At 41.7% G+C, this 22,794-nt stretch overlaps 2 protein-coding genes across 3 annotated transcripts; both read right to left on the minus strand.

Annotated features, from left to right (window-relative positions):
• Positions 1–237: 237 nt before the first annotated feature.
• Positions 238–6,613, minus strand: sirt2 (sirtuin 2 (silent mating type information regulation 2, homolog) 2 (S. cerevisiae)). 2 transcript variants are annotated; one of them, XM_048264230.1, is made up of 16 exons: positions 6,432–6,605; positions 6,160–6,197; positions 5,950–5,998; positions 5,736–5,846; positions 5,493–5,534; positions 5,066–5,172; positions 4,833–4,889; positions 4,644–4,712; positions 4,314–4,443; positions 3,972–4,031; positions 3,769–3,824; positions 3,010–3,086; positions 2,421–2,472; positions 2,232–2,299; positions 1,880–1,946; positions 238–1,073 (listed from the first exon to the last, which is right to left on the minus strand). In XM_048264230.1, the coding sequence occupies exons 1-16, from the start codon at positions 6,445–6,447 to the stop codon at positions 924–926; spliced, it is 1,149 nt and encodes a 382-aa protein (XP_048120187.1). In that variant the 5' UTR covers positions 6,448–6,605; the 3' UTR covers positions 238–923. The 2 variants fall into 2 exon arrangements, with proteins under 2 accessions (XP_048120187.1, XP_048120188.1); XM_048264231.1 differs by lacking the exons at positions 238–1,073; positions 1,880–1,946 and adding an exon at positions 1,981–2,072 and having other exon boundaries at positions 6,432–6,613.
• A 509-nt stretch (positions 6,614–7,122) lies between these two features.
• On the minus strand, positions 7,123–13,120 carry dmac2 (distal membrane arm assembly component 2). The gene is made up of 6 exons (XM_048264248.1): positions 13,042–13,120; positions 10,728–10,915; positions 9,828–9,908; positions 9,086–9,225; positions 8,023–8,185; positions 7,123–7,892 (listed from the first exon to the last, which is right to left on the minus strand). The coding sequence occupies exons 1-6, from the start codon at positions 13,057–13,059 to the stop codon at positions 7,655–7,657; spliced, it is 828 nt and encodes a 275-aa protein (XP_048120205.1). The 5' UTR covers positions 13,060–13,120; the 3' UTR covers positions 7,123–7,654.
• Between the last annotated feature and the right edge of the window lie 9,674 nt (positions 13,121–22,794).

Genomic DNA, 22,794 nt, shown 5'->3' on the forward strand with positions numbered 1-22,794 from the left:
CAGTCAAACAGGAAGCCATTTCAGTAGGTGATGCTGTTTTTTCACAGCAGGAAATGCGCTTATCATGCGGAGCTGGTGAGAAGGAGCCCTGTGGCTGTGTTGCGAATGCAGCCACTGGGGCCAGGACCACACAGGGCTCTGACCAGGCTCAACAACATGTCTGAGTTTAATCTGAGAGATTAGGGTATGGTAATGATATGACTCCATACTATAAAATAACCCACACTTCCACTGTTCTACTTTGTTTAGAATGTTTTATTTGCTTTAGTTGTATGTCTTGTTTTTGACTTGCCGTTCATACGTGCGCTTCTACGATCATATTGAGGTTATGGTGAGAGAACACAGTGCTGCAACACTCTAATAGAGAGAGCGACTTCTTCTTCCTCCAACAAAAACAAGAAAACTTAAGCTCCAGATAAGTTTTAAAATATTAAAACATATATATTAATGTTAGTTTATCTTTCAAATACTTTCTTCTATCAAAATAATCAAATAATACAGACTTATTGCTTTTAAAAATCATGATTAAGAGAATTAACTGTCTTTATCTGAAGTAATAATTTGCACTATTGATATTACCAGCCTCATGTGGATGTGTATGAACCGCTGAACTGCTCAGAATCATGTATAGACAACTGAGGCTTAAAACCTCCTCTCATGGATACAGCAAGATCATCAATTTGCAGGTCTCAGTAACCTGATTACCACATATTACTCTGCTGACCAAGTTAGAGAAATAGAAAATGTTACTGATTCTGCAAACAAAAGGGGAAGGTGGGAGGGACAGAGAGAAAGAGAGAAAGAAAAGAGAGATGTGTAAAGAATAAGAGATTGACTGAAGAGGGAGATGGGGAGAGTCCACTGGCCAGAGCCACAGGGCATCTCTTTCCATTGTTCTTATGTCATTTGTCATTGATCATTGGTCACTCAGTCTTTTCACTTATGCCAGCTTCCGCCCCCTGAGCTGTCTGTTCAGTGGCTGAAGAATTCTCATTGGCTGCTCCACCTTTCTCATTCTTGTTTTTGCTGTCAATCAAAGCGTGCTCCCGCTTCACCAGCTCCTGTAGCTCCTCCTAGGATAGAAACCAATTAGAAACAGCACATTATACTCCTATCCATCTCAACAGAGGGGAAAAACAAAGCCTCCAACCACCAACACAGGAGGACTAAACTCTGTTAAAGTCTTCTGAGAGCACCTCCTCTATTAACAACACAATCAACACACTTAACTCAACACACTTAACTTGCACTTATCAACACACTTAACTTGCACTTATCAACACACTTAACTTGCACTTACCTCATCTATTAACAGCACTAACAAACCTAACACACTTAACTTGCACTAACCTCCTCTATTAACACCACTAACAAACTTAACTTGCACTTACCATGACCTCCTTTATCCTGTCTATTCCTCTCATCTACATCCCGTCAATTAACTTGACTCTGAACTGGCGTTGTAGCTTTTATGCAGGATAATAATGACTACAATACTGTCTCCTATTCGCACTGAGCCTTGATTGGACAAAAGCATCAGCTAAATAATAAAAGCTTGGACGGTAGAGGGAACACACACTGCAAATACAAATGTATTTTCACAAGAAAACACTAATGCACCACAGCAGCAGTCAGCTGTGGTATACACAGTGACCGATTTATGTCCCATTTTGCCCCATTTTATTTGGCAACTAGCTTGTGTTTTCAAGCAATTTAACAGTGATAACTTAGTTTATCAGTGCTTGAGAGGCAGGTACTTCCTTACCATCTGCTGATTACTGCCATCATGTGTTTGTTCTTAGTACTACTGCCAAGGTAGCATGTGATAATGAACAAAAACACCAGTGACCAACGTTATGGTGTTGTGTGCTTGGCTTACCTTCCATCCCAGCAGGTCTGCAAGAGCCAGGCAGCCCTCATCACAGGTGCTAATGTGGGCCACATCTCTATAGGAGAGGACTGGAGCTTCACTATGGGATTTTTCACAACTGTGTGCATTCCCATCACCCACTCATTTCCCATACATTTGTCCCCAAATCAAGGGGATAATGCTATGTCAGTTGATTGTATTCCTAAACAATAACATTACCAAAAGCTTTCTTGTAAGTACATATTTGACAGACCATGCAGCAGCAGTTAATGTCTGTTTTGTATACACACTAAACAGCTGTAAGCAGGATATTTGTAGGATAGGTGTATTTGTGTGTGTGTCAGAAATGCCATTGTCTTACCTATAAGCTTTGTCTGAATCAAAGTCAAGCCCTCCACCCAAACCAAGCATCCCACCCAGGAAGTCCGACTGTAGAGGGAGAATGTGGTGGAGAAACAGAGCGGGAGGGGGATAGAGCAACATATGATCACAGAGGTCATACTGTGCAAATCTAATGAAATAAAACAAGACAAAAGCACAGGAAACGCACCTCTCCTGTCTTCTCCATGTTTATGAGGAGCCTGGGAGCACTCTTAGGGACTCTAAATAAATATGCAACACACACATGGAAATGGTCAAATTCTCACATTACTCTGAGGAACACAGACCATGTAAATATTCAACCAGTCTTTTCCTTCTGAGATAAGTATAAGTAAGTATATATACTCTTTTGATCCCGTGAGGGAAATTTGGTCTCTGCATTTATCCCAATCCGTGAATTAGTGAAACATACTCAGCACACAGTAAGGTGAAGCACACACTAATCCCGGCGCAGTGAGCTACCTGCATCAACAGCGGCGCTCGGCGAGCAGTGAGAGGTTAGGTGCCTTGCTCAAGGGCACTTCAGCCGTGCCTACTGGTCGAGGTTCAAACCGGCAACCCTCCGGTTACAAGTCCGAAGTGCTAACCAGTAGGCCACGGCTGCCCCTAGATGATCACTCCGATCAGGTGGTAGGTGGTCAGTGGATTGAACACACATAACGACTAATGTGAGACATGTTTGAAATGTGGTAAAAGTGGAGAGACAAATCTACAGCTGATATGAAATGAGCTGGAGCACTGAGGCATCAGGTGCTTACCTGCCAACTAGGGAAGCAAAGGGCTGCACCTGTAGAGATGTGCCCATGATGATGAGCAAGTCACATCGAGGAAAGTCCTGAGAGAGATCAGAGGTTGGGGGGTTAAAAAGAAAGTAACAGAGGGACATTAACTTCAATTCAATTCACTTACATTCAAATGCAATTCAGTTTTATGTAGAGTAGCACCATTGACAATGAACACAATAAAAGAAATTGGGTCTGAGAGCCCATCTACCCAAATCTGTTCATAAGAAGGAGGAGAGAATCAAAACCATTCATACATGTCTCTGTCAAAGACTATTTATATAGTCACACACACACACACCATTCTACATCCATCTATACACATAGACAAATAAATGCTATGACAACAGAAATGGGAAAGCGATTAACATTCAATGCCTCAACCAGCATAGTGAATGGTTATTGTGCTCATAAGGCTACTTGCTCAGTTGAGCTATATGCCTGAGAACCATGTCAGGATGTCACTCATTAGAATAGATAGGAGGGTAGATGAGAACTGTGATATATATTAAAGACAATGCTTTGTTTAAAAAACAAAAAGTCATAGTTAGATGTGGATGTACAAAAAACACATGGCAGAACTAAGATGACAATAAAAAATAACAATATTCATCATAAGATGTCAAAATTGTTAAAAGAACAGCAAAATGGGTAATTGAATAGATGCAATCACACCAGTGCTGTGGGCAACTGACACAAATAACTCAAGCTCTATCGTCTTCTGGTCTCTCTTACCGCTGTCATGGAAGTGAAGAATCGGGCTGGTAGATTCTCACCAAAGAAAACAATGTCTGACACAAGAGAGAGGAGGAGAAGAGAGGAAAAGAGCAAGAGACAGAGAGAGAGTCATGTCATTTGTGCACTAACTACCGTATGTTGCATGCACCAAAATGAGCCAACCAACCAAAATGTTAAAAAATGAAACTGGAGAGTCTCACCTGGTTTGACCAATCCACTGCATTTGTCACACATGGGGATCTCATCCTTGAAAATCTTCTCTGCAGGTCAGAGAAAATCAGATTAAGGCTTATCTGTTAACCTTGATTAATTAATTACAAAACATTGCAGTCATGGTTTGTATATGTTTATGGTTATTTCTTAACTATAACTATAAACATATAATCTGTTAATTCTATTAAGTCTATTAATAATTGGTATTTTCCTTTTAATTTAGGCCATATTTAGGCCAGTTACTATAAACTGTTCATTTTAATGTTAAAATAATGTTTATTGATGTCATTGTAAGTCACATTGGACAAAAGCATCTGCTAGTTACCAACCTTTCATCCATTCGAGGGAGTACTCCTTGCGACAGAGGAAGCTGAGACAGTGTGAGGTGTAGAAAGTTCCATGAGCTTCAACCAGGTCTGTATCCCCAAGCCCCGCCACACGCTCCAGAGTGTCAATGTTCTACGCAAAATAATAATAACAACAATAATAATAATACTAATATCTACAGTTAATCCATTGTAGGAGAACCCATCGGTCAAAGACCAGAGATGACCTAACAGATGTAACAGGGGCTGATATAAGTGAATGTCAAGCAGGTCATGAACATACAGTAGGAGCTTCTCATGATCTGAGTGCTACAGGGCTAGTGGTGGCCTCACCTGGGAGTAGCAGCGGCGGAGCAGCCCCTTCTCCTTCAGCATCCTGATAAAGTAGTGGCACACTGTTGGCTTCAGACATAACGCATAAAGTCAACTACAAACATACAACTACAAAAATATACATACAGGAGTACACAAATATTAAATGACTATAACTGATGCTCCAAACATGCAGGTGAGCTAAAATACCTTGAATTGTCCAGGGTAGAGCTCCTTGGCTAAGGCAAAGAAGGGCTCAGGGTGTGTCTGAGAGTACAACATGGAGAACATAGGATGAGAAAAGACTGTATGTATATATACTCTTTTGATCCCGTGAGGGAAATTGAAAGAGAAATTGAGAAACTGAGAAAGACATAAAAAGCACAACAAGAAATGTTTTTGTGAATCATAGCCCCAAAACACCAGTCACTGAGGGTCTATACCTTGAAGTAACCAATCTGAAATATGGCCTCTGGGTAAGGTAGATTGTACTTCTGAAGGTTGGCATAGAGGCCTGTCCCTGGAGAGCGGAAGTCTGGGATGCCTGCCGCTTTACACAAAAAAACAAACCACAGTTCCAACTCGGCACTCTCTCATGTCCTTATACTGTCTTAAACAAGTGAAAAAAAAATGAGGATGACTTTTATAAATATGGATATGAAGTTTTGGACAACTGCCACAGTTCCAGTTCTTCAGATTCCAGTCTAGTGGTATCCAGTTGTGTGACATACTACAGAAAGAAACTAAAAACATAACAGACCATGCACACTGGAAAAACTGAAGGGCATCAATGCAGAACTGGCAGAAACCAGGGAGATTACAAAAGACAGAAAAATCAAGAGTCAGTCTATTGTTGATCATGCTACTTACATGTTGATATTCCAGCACCGACCATGCAGATGATATTCTTGCCTATAGGGGGAGATGCAGAAACGCACTGGCTTGTTTCATCCGGAAGATGTATAGCCTATACGAAAAGTTGAGCCAGGAGCCTATATTGTGAAAATTCACGATTCACATCGTGAATTACACATCGTACACATCATTCACATCGTAGGATACTCGCCATACAGAAGAGAGTTGATAGAGGTTAAGAAAGAAACTATCACTTACATGCGCCGCTATTTATGTATCGGGCTACACCGTCGAGCGTCAACTCATCCAAAACCTTTTCTCCAGGCCCCAAGCCGAGTGTCCGAGAAAATAGGCTGCGCAGGAAATCCACTGAAGTATGGGAGGCATGGGTCAGGGCGGACAGGGTTCATCGCAATATTTTAAACCACAATTAATGACCAACTCTCTGGAGGAAAAAAAATATATGACTTACTCTCGCTGTCTCCCGATGCCTCACCCTCGTCGCTATCGTCCGACTGGTCCTGGATATGATTAGACATCAGTTAATTAGCTATATAAACCAACAGATATTTTTGTGAAGTTTCTGTCATATACAATAATTGCATGGGTGATCATTTGTACTTTCTGCGCGATCACGTGAGCAATGCGACAGGCTACCTTTGATTAGATTAAAGGTTTTTACCTGGGGTACTGGAGCCTCCTCGTCTGGCTTTGTGGCTTCTAAAAGCAAAATAAATAGATACTATACTGCATTTACTAGTTAAACTATCAAGTGACAGCAACACATGACATATAGAGGTACACAAGTTAGTTTTTTTAAGATTAACACTTTGATTTAACGTTCATGCAAGATGAAGAACGAACGTTAGCAAGGCCGCTAGCTTGACGTCCATAGTTGTCAGTTTGTCTTAACTTGAGCATAATAGACATTTCACAAAAATGAAAAATTGTTACCTTGAGCATCAGACATCTATTCGATTTGCCTACACCTCTACGGAATCAAGACTGTATGGAAAGATTCCACTTCAAAGTATCTATCTGAGCTCGCCAACCCATAGACAGTGTAGCGTCAACTGTATGTTTACAATATTGTCATGTTTGCGACACCAAACATCTTTGCGACACTACCGAAGTGTTCCTACATCAAAACAAATCCGTCTAGAAAAACCGGCTGCATGCGTATTATTTCCTTCTTTGACCATTTCTGCCTGTGGAGTAAGAGTTCCAAAATCGTTGCCCATACCATTTAAGTGGCAAAATAACCTTCAATGTGTCGTGTACCAGCAATACAATTCCAACATTGCCGTAACACTACCCCGATTTTGTACAGGGAAGAAATGGTAAATCGGTGTTTTGATATCGGTGACGGATGATGCGTGAACCAACTTCAGTGAAATACACACAAAAAAATCATACGCTAGATACATACATGCTTTGTTTCGAAAAACAACTGTCTTGTCTTAAAAAGTGTTCAACGTTGCCTTCTCAATCAGTTTGCCACCTAGCTGAAAGCACTTCACCTCGGTTAATAGGATTTGAGGATTAACACCTTTCTGTAAACTAGATTTCACACCTGTTTAAAATGCAAATCTAGCAGTCCTTTCATTTTTCAGAGTTGAGTTAGACCTTGTTCACACGTACACAGTTCAGTTTAATTACATGCATTTAATGCCAATAGTTGGTACTGTAGGCCTATGAATACATTTACAATTACAAAAATAATGACATGTCTACTGTATGCTAAATGGATCATGATATGGACAGCATGCTTACAATTCAGTATACATTTTAGCATTTTAATAAAAATGTTTTAATAAAACTGTACAGCATCAACCTTGGAGTGTTAACTGCAATCACACTTCCATTCAAAAACATGAATGAGTACATGTGAAGACAATTCCCATTTAAATGTTTAAGTGCAGATGAATGTCAAAATCAGTGTAAATACACTAATTACAATTAGTGTACCGGTAGTTGAATTACAATAATTCAACACTGAGGACAATGCTATGCAATTTGCAACAAACATGAAACAAAATAACAGTTTATTGTGTGAGTGTATGCGTGTATGATCATCCTCTTTTCCCCCTTTTGTCTGTGATTGTGGGTTGACCTTATGAAATGAAGAGTTCATATAAATAATTGTGTCTGTGTACAAGTTCCAAGCGTCACTGCGTCTACCCTTGTCTCTGAGTGCTAGTCTTCCCACTTTCCTCTGCGTGTGGCTGGGCCTCTGGTGCTGTGGGCTGGTTTATGCTTGTTTGTTGTATGTTTGTTTGCATTGTGTCCTCAAGGCCTTGGCTGTACTCAGCCCCAGCCACAAGGCAGTGTGGCAGCATCTCCTCCACAAGAATTTGCAGCAGCCCAGGGTTGTGCACACTGGGGAGGCCAGATATGTCCAGATGACGCAGCTTTCTGTGGGACAGATGTGGATGGACACTCAATTCAATCCCACACACCTGGGATTAGCTACTTCATATGAGAGTCAAACAAAAACATAGGCGCTTGCATGCATATAGAGGTATTTTCTGGCTTCCCACACTACCTGAGATGCTGCAGAGCACACAGGGCTCCTACAGTAACGCGGGGGCAGTGGGAGATGTCCAGCTCCTCCAGGGTGTCACTGAATATGTGCAGGCGTGTGAGGAACCAGCCGTCCACCTCTGGGCAGCTCCTTAGGGTGAGCCTCCGGAGCTGCAGCTGACTCACTGATAAAGAAGGAGAGGAGAGAAGAAAATGTGTTTTCACTGTGAGCCAACAAACCGTAAGGTTCAGGCAGACATAGGCACAAAGTCAACAATGTGTCATCAGAAATTTGAAGGTGGTTTATTGCTGAGACAAATTTTTAGGGCAGAAACATAGTGTGCACAAGCATGAAACTGCAAACACACTGAGCTATGCAAAATTGATTTCACACATTGTTGCATTCTGCAGTGCATCCTCTCAGAATTTATACAATGCTAATGTGAGTTGCAGTCTGGGCAGTGAAGGTGGGTGTGGGGAGTGGAGGCAGTGGCTGAGAAGGCAAATGCACACCTAGACGACTTCCCGATGGCTCCGACACCGATTCAACATGTTGAATAGGTCACACATTAGTCAATGGAGTCCTGTTGAGGTGGTGTCAGAGCTGCGCACACCACACCGATTGGAGTTACAGATGCTCATTGACCGGCCAGACAAAATTAGACGTCCGACCATTGGCTTGGTCTGTGGTCTCTAGCCCCTAAGAGAGCTACTTGGTCAGAAGTCTTGCTAATCTTGTGCGTCATTTCTGTTAATGTGTGTGTGTTTCACGCACGACTGCTTTGTCTTGTCTGACTACACCATGACGGACGACAGGAAGGATCAAGGTCCCCATCCTGATCTGCAGGCATTGTCATTACAAAACCACTACCGCTCAGACTGAAATACACTCTCAGCCTAAATACAGGTTTGACCAGCTCCCTTAAAATCTGGTGCACACATCGCCGGAATTCTCTGCACAAAAAGTGCACACATCGCCGGAATTCTCCTTTAAGGTGAATATACAAGAAAAGTATTCATAAATAGACATAAAAGTAACTTGTATGTGTGCATTAGTGATGAGACAGAAGAAGAGATGACATTACCAATGTTGTCTAGTCCATCACAGTTGATGGGAGTGCCACTCAAGTCAACATCTTCAATCATAGAGTCCGGGAAGCTCATGAACTCATAGCTGAATCGTCCTCTGGCATTGGGCCGGAACCATTCTGTTTGTCCAGCAAACCTGTCGTAAATAACAGGAAAATATCAGAAGGATAAACAGACAAAGGCAGACAATTCATAATTAAAGTTTCTACAAATAGACCTCCTTGCAGTATCTTGTCCTTACTGTTGTGGTTGTAGTGATAACTATTGTGTTGAGAACTATGCAGGAGTAAAACTCTCCCGAACACCTTATGAAATGTGCTGGGGACCGATGCTAGCACTGTATTCACTTGCAGACATGTACAAGGACAGCTGCAGACACCACAAAAGCAGAATTGTCATTTTCAAATCTGACTGGAGTCTGTTCATGCATAGTTGGTGCCCTTGTAGAACAGGGCTACAAACACCTGGCTGCATGTTCAGCGCCTGTGTCAAAGGGCAGGGTGTACAGATTTCTACACAGCACTGCATTTACACTGACATTTCTCACACATACTTTAGTAGACCTTCAGGTATTTGTGCGGACATGTAAAGTAGAACACTGGCCTAAGGGTGCTGGTGCACCTGAGTGCAGGACTACTTCTCAAAACAAGGGTTACAGAATCGGTGCTGCTTAGGCCTACCATTTGCATACAGTTTCCACAAATACAATTGAGTAGTCGGAAGAATCCAAAACTGTACCTGAAACTTCCTTTCAGGCTCAATATGTAGTACGCTGCTGCAATGTTATCACCATAGTTTTGCTTTGCATAGCCATAGAAGCTACACACAGAAAGGTAAAAGAAAAGGTTGTAATGAGATTCTCAATGCAAACATGAATGGAACCAAACACAGAATTCTTATTTTTTGGGGCAGCCGTGGCCTACTGGTTAGCACTCTGGACTTGTAACCGGAGGGTTGCCGATTCGAGCCCCGACCAGTAGGCACGGTTGAAGTGCCCTTGAGCAAGGCACCTAACCCCTCACTGCTCCCCGAGCACCGCTGTTGAAGCAGGCAGCTCACTGCGCCGGGATTAGTGTGTGCTTCACCTCACTGTGTGTTCACTTTGTGCTGTGTGTTTTTCACTATTTCACAGATTGGGATAAATGCAGAGACCAAATTTCCCTCACGGGATCAAAAGAGTATATATGCTTATACTTATATACAGAAGTATCACAGAAACATCACACCTTTCAGGGTGCTAACAAGGGATCTAGCCTAATGTATGGTTCAAGTGATTGGACTGATTAATGTATGTGTGCCAAAAGCACTTTATTATGCATGTATTAATTGATGACTCGTAAATACATTTCATTACTTTTGAAAGAAGAAACCCTCTGTGGAAACACTGTTTTAGTTGTAGAGAAAAGTTAATAGGTGTCATATATTTGATATACGGTACTAGGCTCTTGTGACTAAATACTAAATATTAACTGGATAATCATGTCAAACACATTATATTATTAATCCTTTATCATGTTATCATCTTAATCATTAATGTTAACAGCTGTTACAGTTGGAAGATATGTTTTGTCCTACAGTACTGAAAATTTTGACTACAGTACTGAAACTAAATGGCATGCAGACTATGATGACACTCACAGGTTCTTACGCCGAACAAGCCTGTTTCTGAAGGTGGAGCTCCAGTTCAGAAACTGCTCCACATCATAGAATTGCTGACTTAACCGCAAGAGGAATCGGGTGATGATGTTGGGCGGAGATGCAGGAGTCACACTCAAGTATCTCCTGGCAACTAACCATGGCATCCTTTGACAGGATCCCCGTGTCACCTGTGCAGACATAAGAAACAAATATAGAAAAATGTCAATAAAGAGGCATTTACAGGGAGATTATAAAAGTGTTGGTAAGAGAGGTCACCAAGAATCAGATGGACACTTTGGCTGAGATCCAAAGATCCTGGGAGAAACTTTTAAAATGGCAAAGTGGAAAATTGGCCTCAAAAACATCATGTCAGGAGAAAAGCACACAGCACCTGCCCAATAACATCCCAACAGGGGTATGGCGGTGACAGCATCATGCTTGTGTAGAAGTGTTTTTCAGGGACGGAGTGACTGATACAGGGTTGAAGAAAAGCTGAATGTAGAAAGATACAGAGAGATATGCTTATGGAAACCCTGGTCCAGAGTGCTCAGGACCTTAAATTGGGTCGAAGGTTCACCTTTCAAAAGGACAATGACCCTAAGTAAGCACATGGCCACTCACAGGAATGGCTTACTAGGGACAACATTGTGAATAAGATATTGTTGAGTGACCAGTTAAAGCCCTGAAATGAACATTTCTGGAAAGAACATAATGGTTGCTCTGTTCCCTGTCCAAGCTGACGGAGCTTGACAGGAATGCAGAGAGAATGTAAGAAAATCCTTTGAATACTGTATAAGATATAGTTTCCAACTGGGACCAAAACAGAATGCCGGGACAGTCTTGGGTAGTCAGTTGACAGTAGGCATACTTTCCTCCATTAAATGGGCATGTAAAAGTCATCGCAAGAGTCTGAGAAAAGTCAAGTAGCTAGGCCTATCAAAATCTACTCCCATGTAAAGTCAAAGTCAAAGTCAAAGTCAAAGTCAGCTTTATTGTCAATTTCTTCACATGTTCCAGACATACAAAGAGATCGAAATTACGTTTCTCACTATCCCACGGTGAAGACAAGACATATTTGACCAATTTTAAGTCCACAGACAAACATAACATTCAAGTAAACAAAAAGTAAGTAAATAAAAGTAAATAAGAGGGCACATATAATAATAATGAAAAAATAAGAGCAGCAAAATTTTGTTGAAATTGTGCATAGACAGTCAATAAAATACTAGTGCAAATACTGTAAAATACTATAAAATACTGTTTGACCTAAGTAATAAAGAAAGTGGCATAGTGGTGCACGTTATGTAAGAGCAGCAGAAGTGTTGTGTTTTCAGGACAACAACACCAAGTTGTAAAGTGTACAAGTGTGCAAGTGTTCAAGTGTGCAGGTGGAGTAGTGCAGGCGGCCATTGTGGGTCAAGACGAACACGTAAAACTTTCGGACAAACACTTTTTAAACGAACAAAACACCGTACGGTTGGGACAGAGAGAGGTCGCTGCGTGTGTACGCGCCGCCATCTTGGAAAGCCGAAAGCCGAAAACGGACATGATTCAAGTAAATACATTAGACCTACATACCAAAGTAGAGTTTTTGTGTGGTCACCGAGTACTGTCTTTATGAGAAAAACAAAAAAACAATCGGACCTAGCTCCAGCTGTTGCAGCCGACAGCTAGAGTAGCCAGACAGCTATAGTGCCGCACTCTGGGGGCATGTTCATGAGCCCCCATGTTCCCGAGTAATTGACACTTTTGTATTAGTCCAGAACAACAACCAGCCATATTTTGACGACCATGGTTAAATAATGCTAATAACCAGGGAAGCCCTAAAGTTCTTGCATTCTCCCCGAGGCTGTCTGGCATAATTGGCCTGATTGTCAAATATGTCTACGTTTTCAACTGATTTGTTTATCTTTCAACACACTGCTCAGGCTAAATATAGAGCACTATTTTGTCCATATGGCATCGACATGATAACTCCATCCATTAACCTAGGATTTGAAAAGCTGTGTGCATGCTACAACGCTATATTGGCCAAGTTCAGCCGCACAAGCAAGCAAGTTCTCATAATGTTTATATGACAAAACCGAAAAGTAAACCTGCTGAAAACGTGAGACTGGTAACGACAGACACCCACGTTAAATGCACAGCCACCTAATAGGCTAACCTTGTAATTTCCCAATATTAAGCTACCGTTACCCAACGTAAAACATGACGTATCGCTTTCGTTTAATGTGAGAAAGCCATTTTTAACTATGACTAATGCTTATGTTTTTGTGCATTTAGTATTCACGCAAACATTAAAAAGCAGACATACCATCAAGGAGGCGGCCATATTTCTGTCGTGGGCCTACTACGGCAACCATCGAGGTACAAAAATATTCCGCCTAATGTTGTGTAAAGGCTATAGACAGAGAGGGTTAAAACGGAGTAGTAATCAAGGATCTTTGCTATAGACGTCGTTATCACTTTGTAATAAACGAATAAATACATTTTAGATACACGATCTACGAATATGAAGAAATATTTCAACTAAAAAAACAAAAACTTTTTGTTGGTTTTGAAGTATTGAAATGGCTCATGCTAGGCCTAGAACAGCAGCAGGTGTCGCTAGAACCCCACATAGGCTACCGATCCTTCCAACCAGCCTCAATAATAGTCTTCTCTACAACCGACTTGAGCCTCCAGATACCGTTTGTCACACATATTCTTTGGAAAGTCTTGATGTATTAGCCTCCCCAGTAGCCTCCACAAACATTAGAATGATGATGTTAGATGATAGTCTGGCATATAGTCTCACAAAGTGGGCTTGTGCAACAATTTCCAAAAAACATCTCTCGCTTTGCAGTAGGTTAGGCCTAGGCTATTATACTCCATTATTGCCCTGTCATAATTCATAGTCTATCAAAGGTTTCACATCTTCCTCCTATGTGTGTGAGAAAGAGGGGAGAGGAAAGGAACAGAAGCACAGTCAGCGACAGAAGGGATTTCACACATGTTTGGACTATAAGGGAAAGAAAAACAAACATCCTTTCCTTGCTAAGCCTCTCCCATTCCCGTGTGAGTAACACCACGATGCATTAAGTTACTCACAGTAGCTCACACCTGCTGTCAAAAGCAGTTAAAGAACAGGATTGATTCATGCGGTCCAGCATATTAATTTGTGTGTGTGTGTGTGTGTTTGTGTGTTGGAGAGATGCTGTGAATAAGGGAGTAGGACCAGTATGACCAACCACTACCATATTTTATACCACCATATATCATTCATAGGCCTATTAAAAGTCTGCTATACTGAGACTGCAGGGTGACATGGGTTTGGTTGAAAAGACTTGAGGATATGGCTACCTTGAGTAATAAGCATAGAATCTTGTCAGAGGTCTTTTCCCATGGACAATCTGCTGTTGTCTGTTACAGTGTGAATAAGGCATTTTATTCAGTTTGCCATTATAATGGATTCATGCTCATTTAAATTGTCCGCACTGAGAGCAGGGGCTCAGGTAGTTATCAGCTCCTCCAGGCTAATAAAACATTCAAATATACAATAATAGGTTCTGACCTTAACAATTAGCATTCAAGGTCAGTCTATATTATGGGTACAATTAATAATTCACACAATTTTAATACAGTTTGACTTTGAGAAACTAATGTGATCCTTGTGTGTCATCTGCATGGTTGACTGGTGTGTTGATTTATTCATGCCTGTTTATGAATATGCATACTTTTTTATTTATCTTGTTCCCAGGCTGCAACATGCACTAAACAGGTGCATAGAAACAGATGTATTCGCATTTATGTGAGGGGGAAAAACACAAGACAAGCAAAATACAGGTACAAATGTCATTATCCCCAACTCCAGGTGCTGTATGCAATGTTTGTCATCCACAGTCGTTTGGTTATGTTACATTCATCAGATATTAAGATCCCTCTGGAGAAGCATGACATCAATTTATCATCAGTATCACTCCTTATAAATCTCCCTATCATTCCTCCAGCTGCCTATCTGTACAGACATAAGCAGTAATATTGTAGTGTATGCGTACATTGTCATCACAAGTGTGCTGAAACAGATGAAATGTTCTGTCTATGTTTCTCACACATCAGAAAGTAAGGAATGGCCAACAGGGGAGTGAGGTGGTGGGCTGAAAGGCAAACATGCCTCCAGGGCACCATCATATTTAGAGGTGTGAAGGTTTTTTTGGGCACTTGATGAAGTGCCTTTTCCCCGGGGTCAGGCCAGGCTTTGTGTGTCGTGTGTTGTGTGCGTGTGTGTGTGTGTGTGTGGGGGGGGTCTCTTTAAAACTGCCAAGGGAGTGTGGGAGACTCTAAATCACTGTGACTAAATCATACCTCCTTGACTGATGGCATCTCCACCTACCTTTGAGGCACAACCCTGAATGCAGTGAGAGAAAGAGATTCTCTCATAGTCATGGATTAGTATTACACACTCAATTAGGATAGGATCCTACACAGACAACATTACAATCTGTTAGTGAAGAATTACAAATTATTTATGATGTATGATATACCAACATATAGGAGGTCATTGTGACATATTTTCTCTCTCTCTCTCGCTGTGTGTTTGAGTGAAGAATTGTTTGTTTGTGCTCATTCAAGGTCATCAGTCTGAGAGCTGCTAGAGGTAAGGCCAAAGGTCAGATAATGCAGATAATGAAAGTCTGCTCAATGTTCTCTAGCTGGAGTGATCCAATAGTTGGCCTAATCCTTGGGCTTAGGTGAATCTTCACCAACAGAGTGAAGCATAAACTAATTATCACTGGTGTCAGCTTAGTCCTAGAAGACCCCAAGCACCAGCCCATCCAGCCAGCATGTGAGTGTCTGTTTACCCCATTCATTTGCCAAACCAGTCACAACACCACAAGTACACTGGCATATGAGAAAAAAGAAGGCCGTTATGAGTTGTAATTTACAGTAATTTACCATTAAATCCACTCTGTCTCTCTCACACACATACTTGAATGTCATTACCATATTGTGTACAGTGTACATCAGCACTAAATGACGAAAATCTTCCAGTGTGGCTGGGAAATATCAGTAATGACAGTTACTATGTATATCACTATACATCAGTATAAAAGCATCTTGCCTGTAATGGTTTCAGCATGGTCCATTACATTACATTTGAATGTAACATTCTTGCGATAACTATAATACATAACATCATATCCCATTTTTCTGAATTTTAAAATGAATAGGCCCATTTACTGAAGTGGAAGATATATGTAACATATATATGTTACATATTTATATTCGATAGATACTCCTATGTGTACAAGTAATAATGTCAGGTTTGTATTATGCAAAATGGAGAAGCATACCTCATAATCAGATTGGTTGAAAAAAATCCCCCAAATCTATTTTCATTACCGCATCAGCAAATGGACTGTGTTAATGGAGTTTGGAAATAAATGGTCTCTCTGGGCACAAAAAAACACATTCACATCATGGGTCTTGCAAATTAACTGTTATCCTTAATGTGTGTGTGTGTGTGTATGAGAGAGAGAGAGAGAGAGAGAAAGAGAGAGCATATTTGGTTGTGTGTGTGTGTGTGTGTGTGTGTGTGTGTGTGCGTGTCTGTATTGCAGTGTCCTCATTGCAAGAGCCCTAGGCCATGGCAGGCTGCTACATTTTGGGCTCAGTTGCTCAGTCTCTGTAGTGCGCTCTGGGTAATTTGTGGACCTACATTAATGAACTTTGCTTTGAAGTGGATGATGCTTGCAGCTGAATAATGAGGCTGAGGGTACAGAGGCTGCAAGGCAGTTGCAGTCCAGAGGACAATCAAACGATTGATCCGTGACCTGCGGGGACCTGTATCAGGTGACCATGCTGACAAGGAGGAGCCAAGATACAGTACAAACAGTAAACAATGAACTGTTTCAAAGAAAAACAGCTTTGTACTTTATACAGTAAACATGTATTTCTCCTTCAATCCTCTAAGAAAAAAGTAGAGTGCTTTAAAGTAGTATACATTTGACAAAATTGCTTGTATCTATAATAGTTACATAATCAGGTCAGCCATTTTGGCATGGTAATGCGGAGCACATAATGCTGTGTTCCACACTGCAGTCTTGAGCAGAAAAGAGACACATTTAGCCTGGAGAATCATTTAGCCCTCCTTTCATTAGATGAGAGTGGTTACTGCAGTGAAATCAGAACACAAGTCTTATCAGGGCATCAAGCATCATATACAGGGTGTAGTACAAGTTTCACGCATTAACTCTAAATTTACCCATGCAATATGAAATCCCCTCGTCTTTTTAATTTGCATTAGCTTGTGTGCATGGAAATCAGTCATGTGAACACACTAATTAGGACACTCTCTCCTCCTCTTTTCTGTTCCCCCTCTCCCTCAGTTTCCTGCTCAATCACTCTTCTCTCTCTTACCTCCTCCAGATTATGGCATTGTATTGTTTTTTCTATTTTTCAAAACCTGGTTTATTTCCTCTTCCCCCAAGGGCTGCTTCCCTCTTTCATGTTCCATAGCTCCTCTTTTACCATCTATTCACACCATCTCTCCTCCTCTCTCTCATCCTCTCTCCATGCTGAGCAGCCACGCAGTCATTGAGGGGAGGAAGGATGGGGGAGATTAGTCTCCCGCTGCTCATGTTCTTATCTTTTCACTTTTTACTTATCTGATAGTCATCAGAATGCTTCACACTCCATCATTCCCAGTCCCACAGAAACAGAAACTGTACAGAAACACACACACACATGAACACACACACACACACACACACACACACACACACACACACACACACACACACACACACACACACACACAGAGGTTTGAAACCATAGCATTTTCACAAGTTATAAAAATAGTTTTGTGATGTTTTGCATGTGTTTGACAAAATGGGCTATGGTTTCAGAAATCGTGTAAAACACTGTAACACCCAGAATCATTACAGTGGGATCACACCTGTACTTCGTTTGCAGAATGTAAGCTATAACAATTAGCTTCCACTATAATCAATAGAACTGGCTGCACCCGACGTGAGAAAGCTGTGCACATCCGAACAAGTCTTTTTTGATGGTCCCTGAACTTCACACTTGAGTTGCGCTCTTAGTGTAGCCTGGCCTTTTGGGTGTAGGCAGGCAGAAGGTATTTACAGGCTGCAGTTTGACATTTGCAGGTGGAAATATTTCTATTTTCTTCCTTTGTCAGCTCTATTTTTACACACAGCACTTTCTCTGATCTCCTTGTGCAGTCTCACACCCTGTCTGTCACCTCCCTTTCCACTCGCACCACTCTCCTTTACACTTACACTGAGCTCTTTCTCTTTATGCCAGTGCATACCGCCACTGCAAATACAAGACCCAGTACTTACTACCTCTCTCTCTCACGCTCTCTCTCTTTTTCTCTCTCAATTCTCCTTTTTCTCTTACTATATTTTTTCTTGTTCTCTTGACTCTTTCTCATGCTCTCCCTCAGGGGCGCTGCTAGATCATTTGGGCCCTATGACAGACAATAATTCTGACCCCCCGATAAAATATAGTATTATCTCTATATCTCTGGGGGCCCCCTGTCAGTGCTGAGCCCTTAGAATCGTCCTAACCCCCCCCCCCCCCCCATTGCTCTCCCTGTCTCTCTCTACTTTGTTGTCACTTCCTGTTAAGCAGCACCCCATTTCCTGCTCTCTTTGTCATAAACGTCCCTTTCCCCCTCCAATCCTCTATCCTCTCTCTCATCCATTCTGCCATGGACATTTGGCACCATAGACATTATTCATGACATGTCAAAATTATTTTTCACCCTGCTGCTTGGCCTTAATAAGATTTATGCAAGTAGTGTGATGACCTCATCAGGTAAAAGTGAGGCACCCACACACCCAAAGTCCCCTCTCTCTCCCTTGCGCATGTGTGTGACCCTGGGGAAGCACACAAACCTCTCTGCAGCCACACACACCTCCAGGGGGCCCACCCCACACTACCTACCCACATATCAAGCACCCCGCAAGACACACCAGCACCCCCCAACAACCAGATCATAGATCATGTACTGTGGACCTGTGCACCATGAGCCTCTACAGTTACACATCAATGCTCTACGTACACAAAGCTGCAGTTGTACCTGCAGTTACACATCTTTTCTGCAGGTACACAGACCTTTGCGCCGCCTTGGGGGAAGTGTCTCGTATGTGTGTGTGTGTGTGTGTCATGATTTGTAACTGTAAAACTGATTTGTGACTGTACAAACAATTTGCTATCAATATGTCTTTCTCTTACAAATCTATTCCATGGGTATACAAATCATTCCTCAGATACTCTCTGACCTTGAATTATGAATCTATTCTGCAGGTACACATTTTTGCGCATGATTAATTCCAGAGTTTCTTTTACACATTTGACGCTTCGTTGTTGAATAGTCAATGGTGCTCAGGTTTGGCTTGCCAATCAGGAATTTAAATTCACTATCCAATCACAAACCAGGAGGCGAGCAATCCTAGGTGCTGCACTCGGACATGCATTAGAAGCTGTGATTTTTGTCAGGTTTTATGGAATTTCTTTAGAGATATAAGGTGAACATAATGGCAAAATATAATTAATGCAACACTGATACATGGGATATTTGCAGTACTAAAGGATTGCATTTCTGCACATGTGGTGGGGAAAGGTGGAAGCTCCTTTGAAATGTGCATTCATAATTTATGATCCACACAAATAACAGTTGTGTTGACCTGGATTGCTGAAATGTATATATGAGGAAATGGCACACAACAATGTATGAAACATTCATCAATGACATGTTCCTTGATGCCAAACAGCTTTGACGATAGGCTTTGGTTAAAAGAACACAAACTATTTTAATATGTCAAATAAATCAAAACAGAGATCATGCCATGCCACTTTCTGGAAAGTTCTTTATCAGTCATAAACAAAGCAGGCTAATTTGAAATGATTATACAAAAAAACGAAAAAACAAAGCTAATTCAACAACAATATCAGTGCAAACATCACTAAAATGTAGCAAAAGACCCTATAATCCAAGTAATCTCAGGATATATTACAGCCATGGCAGAAAGTGTGGACTCCCTGTAACCTGGTTTAGGAGGTGTGGTCAATTGACAGGGCACTTCTGCTGTGAAGGCGTGGAGTGAAGATGAGCCCAGGCTCTGTAGATAGATCTCTGTCAAGATTACCACTGGAGATCCCCATATGCTTAAAGCCTGGCGTCATGGACACTGTTTTGTGATATGACTCCATGCATCTATTGCTTACATAAAAGCCATTGTATAATTTCAAGGAAATGCATTTGTTGCCTCTCTGCTCAGTAAACTGCTTGTTCTAAAGCATGTTAGTGGTATTACAGTTTTCACTTGGCAGCAAGCCCCCTCTCTCTCTTCCTTTTACTGTGTATGGGCACAGATGTGTTTATAAAACCTGATGATTTAATACTACAAGTCATAAACTGGCTATTATCTAATACAGATCTAACAGATCCTTTGCCCTTGATATAACCTTGATGGTGGTGGCCAAGTAACAGATAACAAAGTGAGTCATTGTGATATAACATCCAAGCTCTTAAAAGCAGCACTGTCTTCTTCCCATTCCATGCACGCAAGGAGCATGGCCTTGAGCTATATGCTGTGTAATCTCACAATAAACCAATATTTGTCAGTGCAAGTCCTTAAGCACTTAAATGATCAGAGATTTGTAGTTAGTCTCCCTAAGCCCTATCATTGAACCTGTAATGTAAGAATGTAAGTCTGTAACACCACATGCGTGACACAGTTATGTGCACCATACAATGGAAACTATAGCAACACGGGTTTAATGGGCTAATCTAGCAACACCAGGCAGTGCCCTTGCTGATAAATGTGACTAATGAGGGAAAGTGTATAAGACATGGGAGTTTCCTCAGGGGTAGGTCATTACTTTAAACCAGCATCTGTTTTTTATTGATGTTTAAATCTCCATCAAATTCAGTCAAAATGAGGCAGATAGTCAAAGTCAAAGTCAAAGTCTGCTTTATTGTCAATTTCTTCATGTCAAGACATACAAAGAGATTGAAATTACGTTTCCCACAATCCCACGGTGGAGACAAGACATATTTTACCAATTAGGTCCACAGACAAACATAACATTCAAGTAAACAATATAAAAAGTAAAAATAAGAAGGCTCATACAATGAAGAAAATAAGCTTAATAAATAAATAAATAGCTTCCCCAACTGAGATAAGCTTAATAAATAAGCTTAATAAATAAATAAATAGCTTCCCGAACTTCCCCAATGGTTTTACAAACTGAAGAATAAATTATGCAATAAAACGTCGTAAGAAAAAAAAGTCGTAGAAACAGAGAGCAGCATAATTAACACATCTTTTAATTATCCAAACAGAATTAATTTTGCTTAATATTTCTTAATATCCCCCACCCCAGAGCATCATGGTTGACCCAGGGTTTGCTATCCTGAGAATACACTCTGCACTGCACTGGAGTGGGCTTAAACCACAACTGTCTCTCTGTGTGTGTGTGTGTGTGTGTGTTGTGTGTGTGTGTGTGTGTGTGTGTGTGTGTGTGTGTGTGTGTGTGTGTGTGTGTGTGTGTGTGTTGAAAGATTACATAATCAGTACCAAGCTCTGCTGGCTTCATGAAGCTAAGAGGAGGAAGAATCTCCCTTTAGGAAGGCCTGTGTTTCACCCTGTGTTTAGCCCTGCTGTTTAACGCGGCGTCCCCCTGCTCCACCCACCGTCTTCTCTGGCTGCCTCACCCCTGCAGATCTCTGAGGGTGGTGTGGTGTGGTGTGGTGTGGTGTGGTGTGGTGTGGTGTGGTGTGTGGACTGGGGCAGGGGCCAGACGTCACCGTGGCAGGAGCGTTGTGCAGTGGCAACACTGGCAACCCGTCAGTCGTGTGACAGTACGGGTGCAGTGTGTGTGTGTGTGTGTGTGTGTGTGTGTGTGTGTGTGTGTGTGTGTGTGTGAGTGTGCCTGTTAGAGTGTGTGCCAGAACAGCGCTGGTGCTTGATTGGCGCGTGTGGTGAAGATCTGCTGCATCCTATTAACACACACTTCACTTCTCCTCACTGTCGGCCCAAAGCGACTGTCACTGTCTCTGCAGCTCTCTCCCTTTCTCTCCCTTTCTCTCCTTCTCTCTTTCTCTCTCTCTCTATCTCTATTTTTGCATGTTTGTCTTATCACCTTAAATGTCCTCCTCTGACTTGTTCCCTGGCTGCTCTGCTCTGCTCTGCTCTGCTCTGTGTGTCCTTGACTTGCTCTCTGTTTGGACCTGGAGCACTGGTGCCCCCTCTTCCTTTCCTCAGCTGCTGGCCCTGAAGATGCAGTGTGAGCACCCAGGCAGAACACCCTCCTGTCTCCTCTCCTCCACCCTCTCTATCGTTGACACACGCACGCACGCGCGCACGCACGCACGCACGCACGCTTACATAGAGAGAGAGAGAAAGAGAGAGAGGATGTACATTGATTTCTTTTCTATTGCATCTTTTCAGCCTGAAGCTGAGGCTGAGCAGTTACATGAATAAAACTCATGCAAACAGATGGTGCTTCTGAAGGTTAAGAGCAATGGAAGATGTGAAGCAAATTTGACAGATAGGTGTAGTCACTTCTCCAGTTCTGGCTTAAGGCGTACTCTAACCTAAAAGAGCATAACAAGGCTTCTGTTTTTCTCAGTTTCTCAGATAATGCGGTCGGGCTTTCTTTGATTTTGATGGACATGACTGCTGAAAGCCTGAAGATGTCGTCATGAAAAATTTGAATTACTCTGATAGCTTTGATGACTGTTTTGCCATCGACATGACACTAATTGTGTAGATGATGTTTTTTTTTCCCTTTTGTGTTATCCCCCACCCCATAATTGGTGATCTCCTAACAGTGAGTAACAATGGGATTCTGACTTTCAGTTGTAATAGTGCCTATGATGATAATGATCATATGAATGGGTGATGGAAATGATGATGTTGATAGTGATGGAAATGACGAAGATGGATGTGACGTTACAGTGATGATGCAGTTCTTTTGTGAGTCACGGCTGGCTCTGGGATGACAGAAAGGGGCAGCAACCTGTTCTGTGTGTGTGTGTACTTGTGTGTAT

The sequence above is a fragment of the Alosa alosa genome, chromosome 15, assembly GCF_017589495.1.
Source record: "Alosa alosa isolate M-15738 ecotype Scorff River chromosome 15, AALO_Geno_1.1, whole genome shotgun sequence".
Lineage (NCBI taxonomy): Eukaryota > Metazoa > Chordata > Actinopteri > Clupeiformes > Clupeidae > Alosa > Alosa alosa.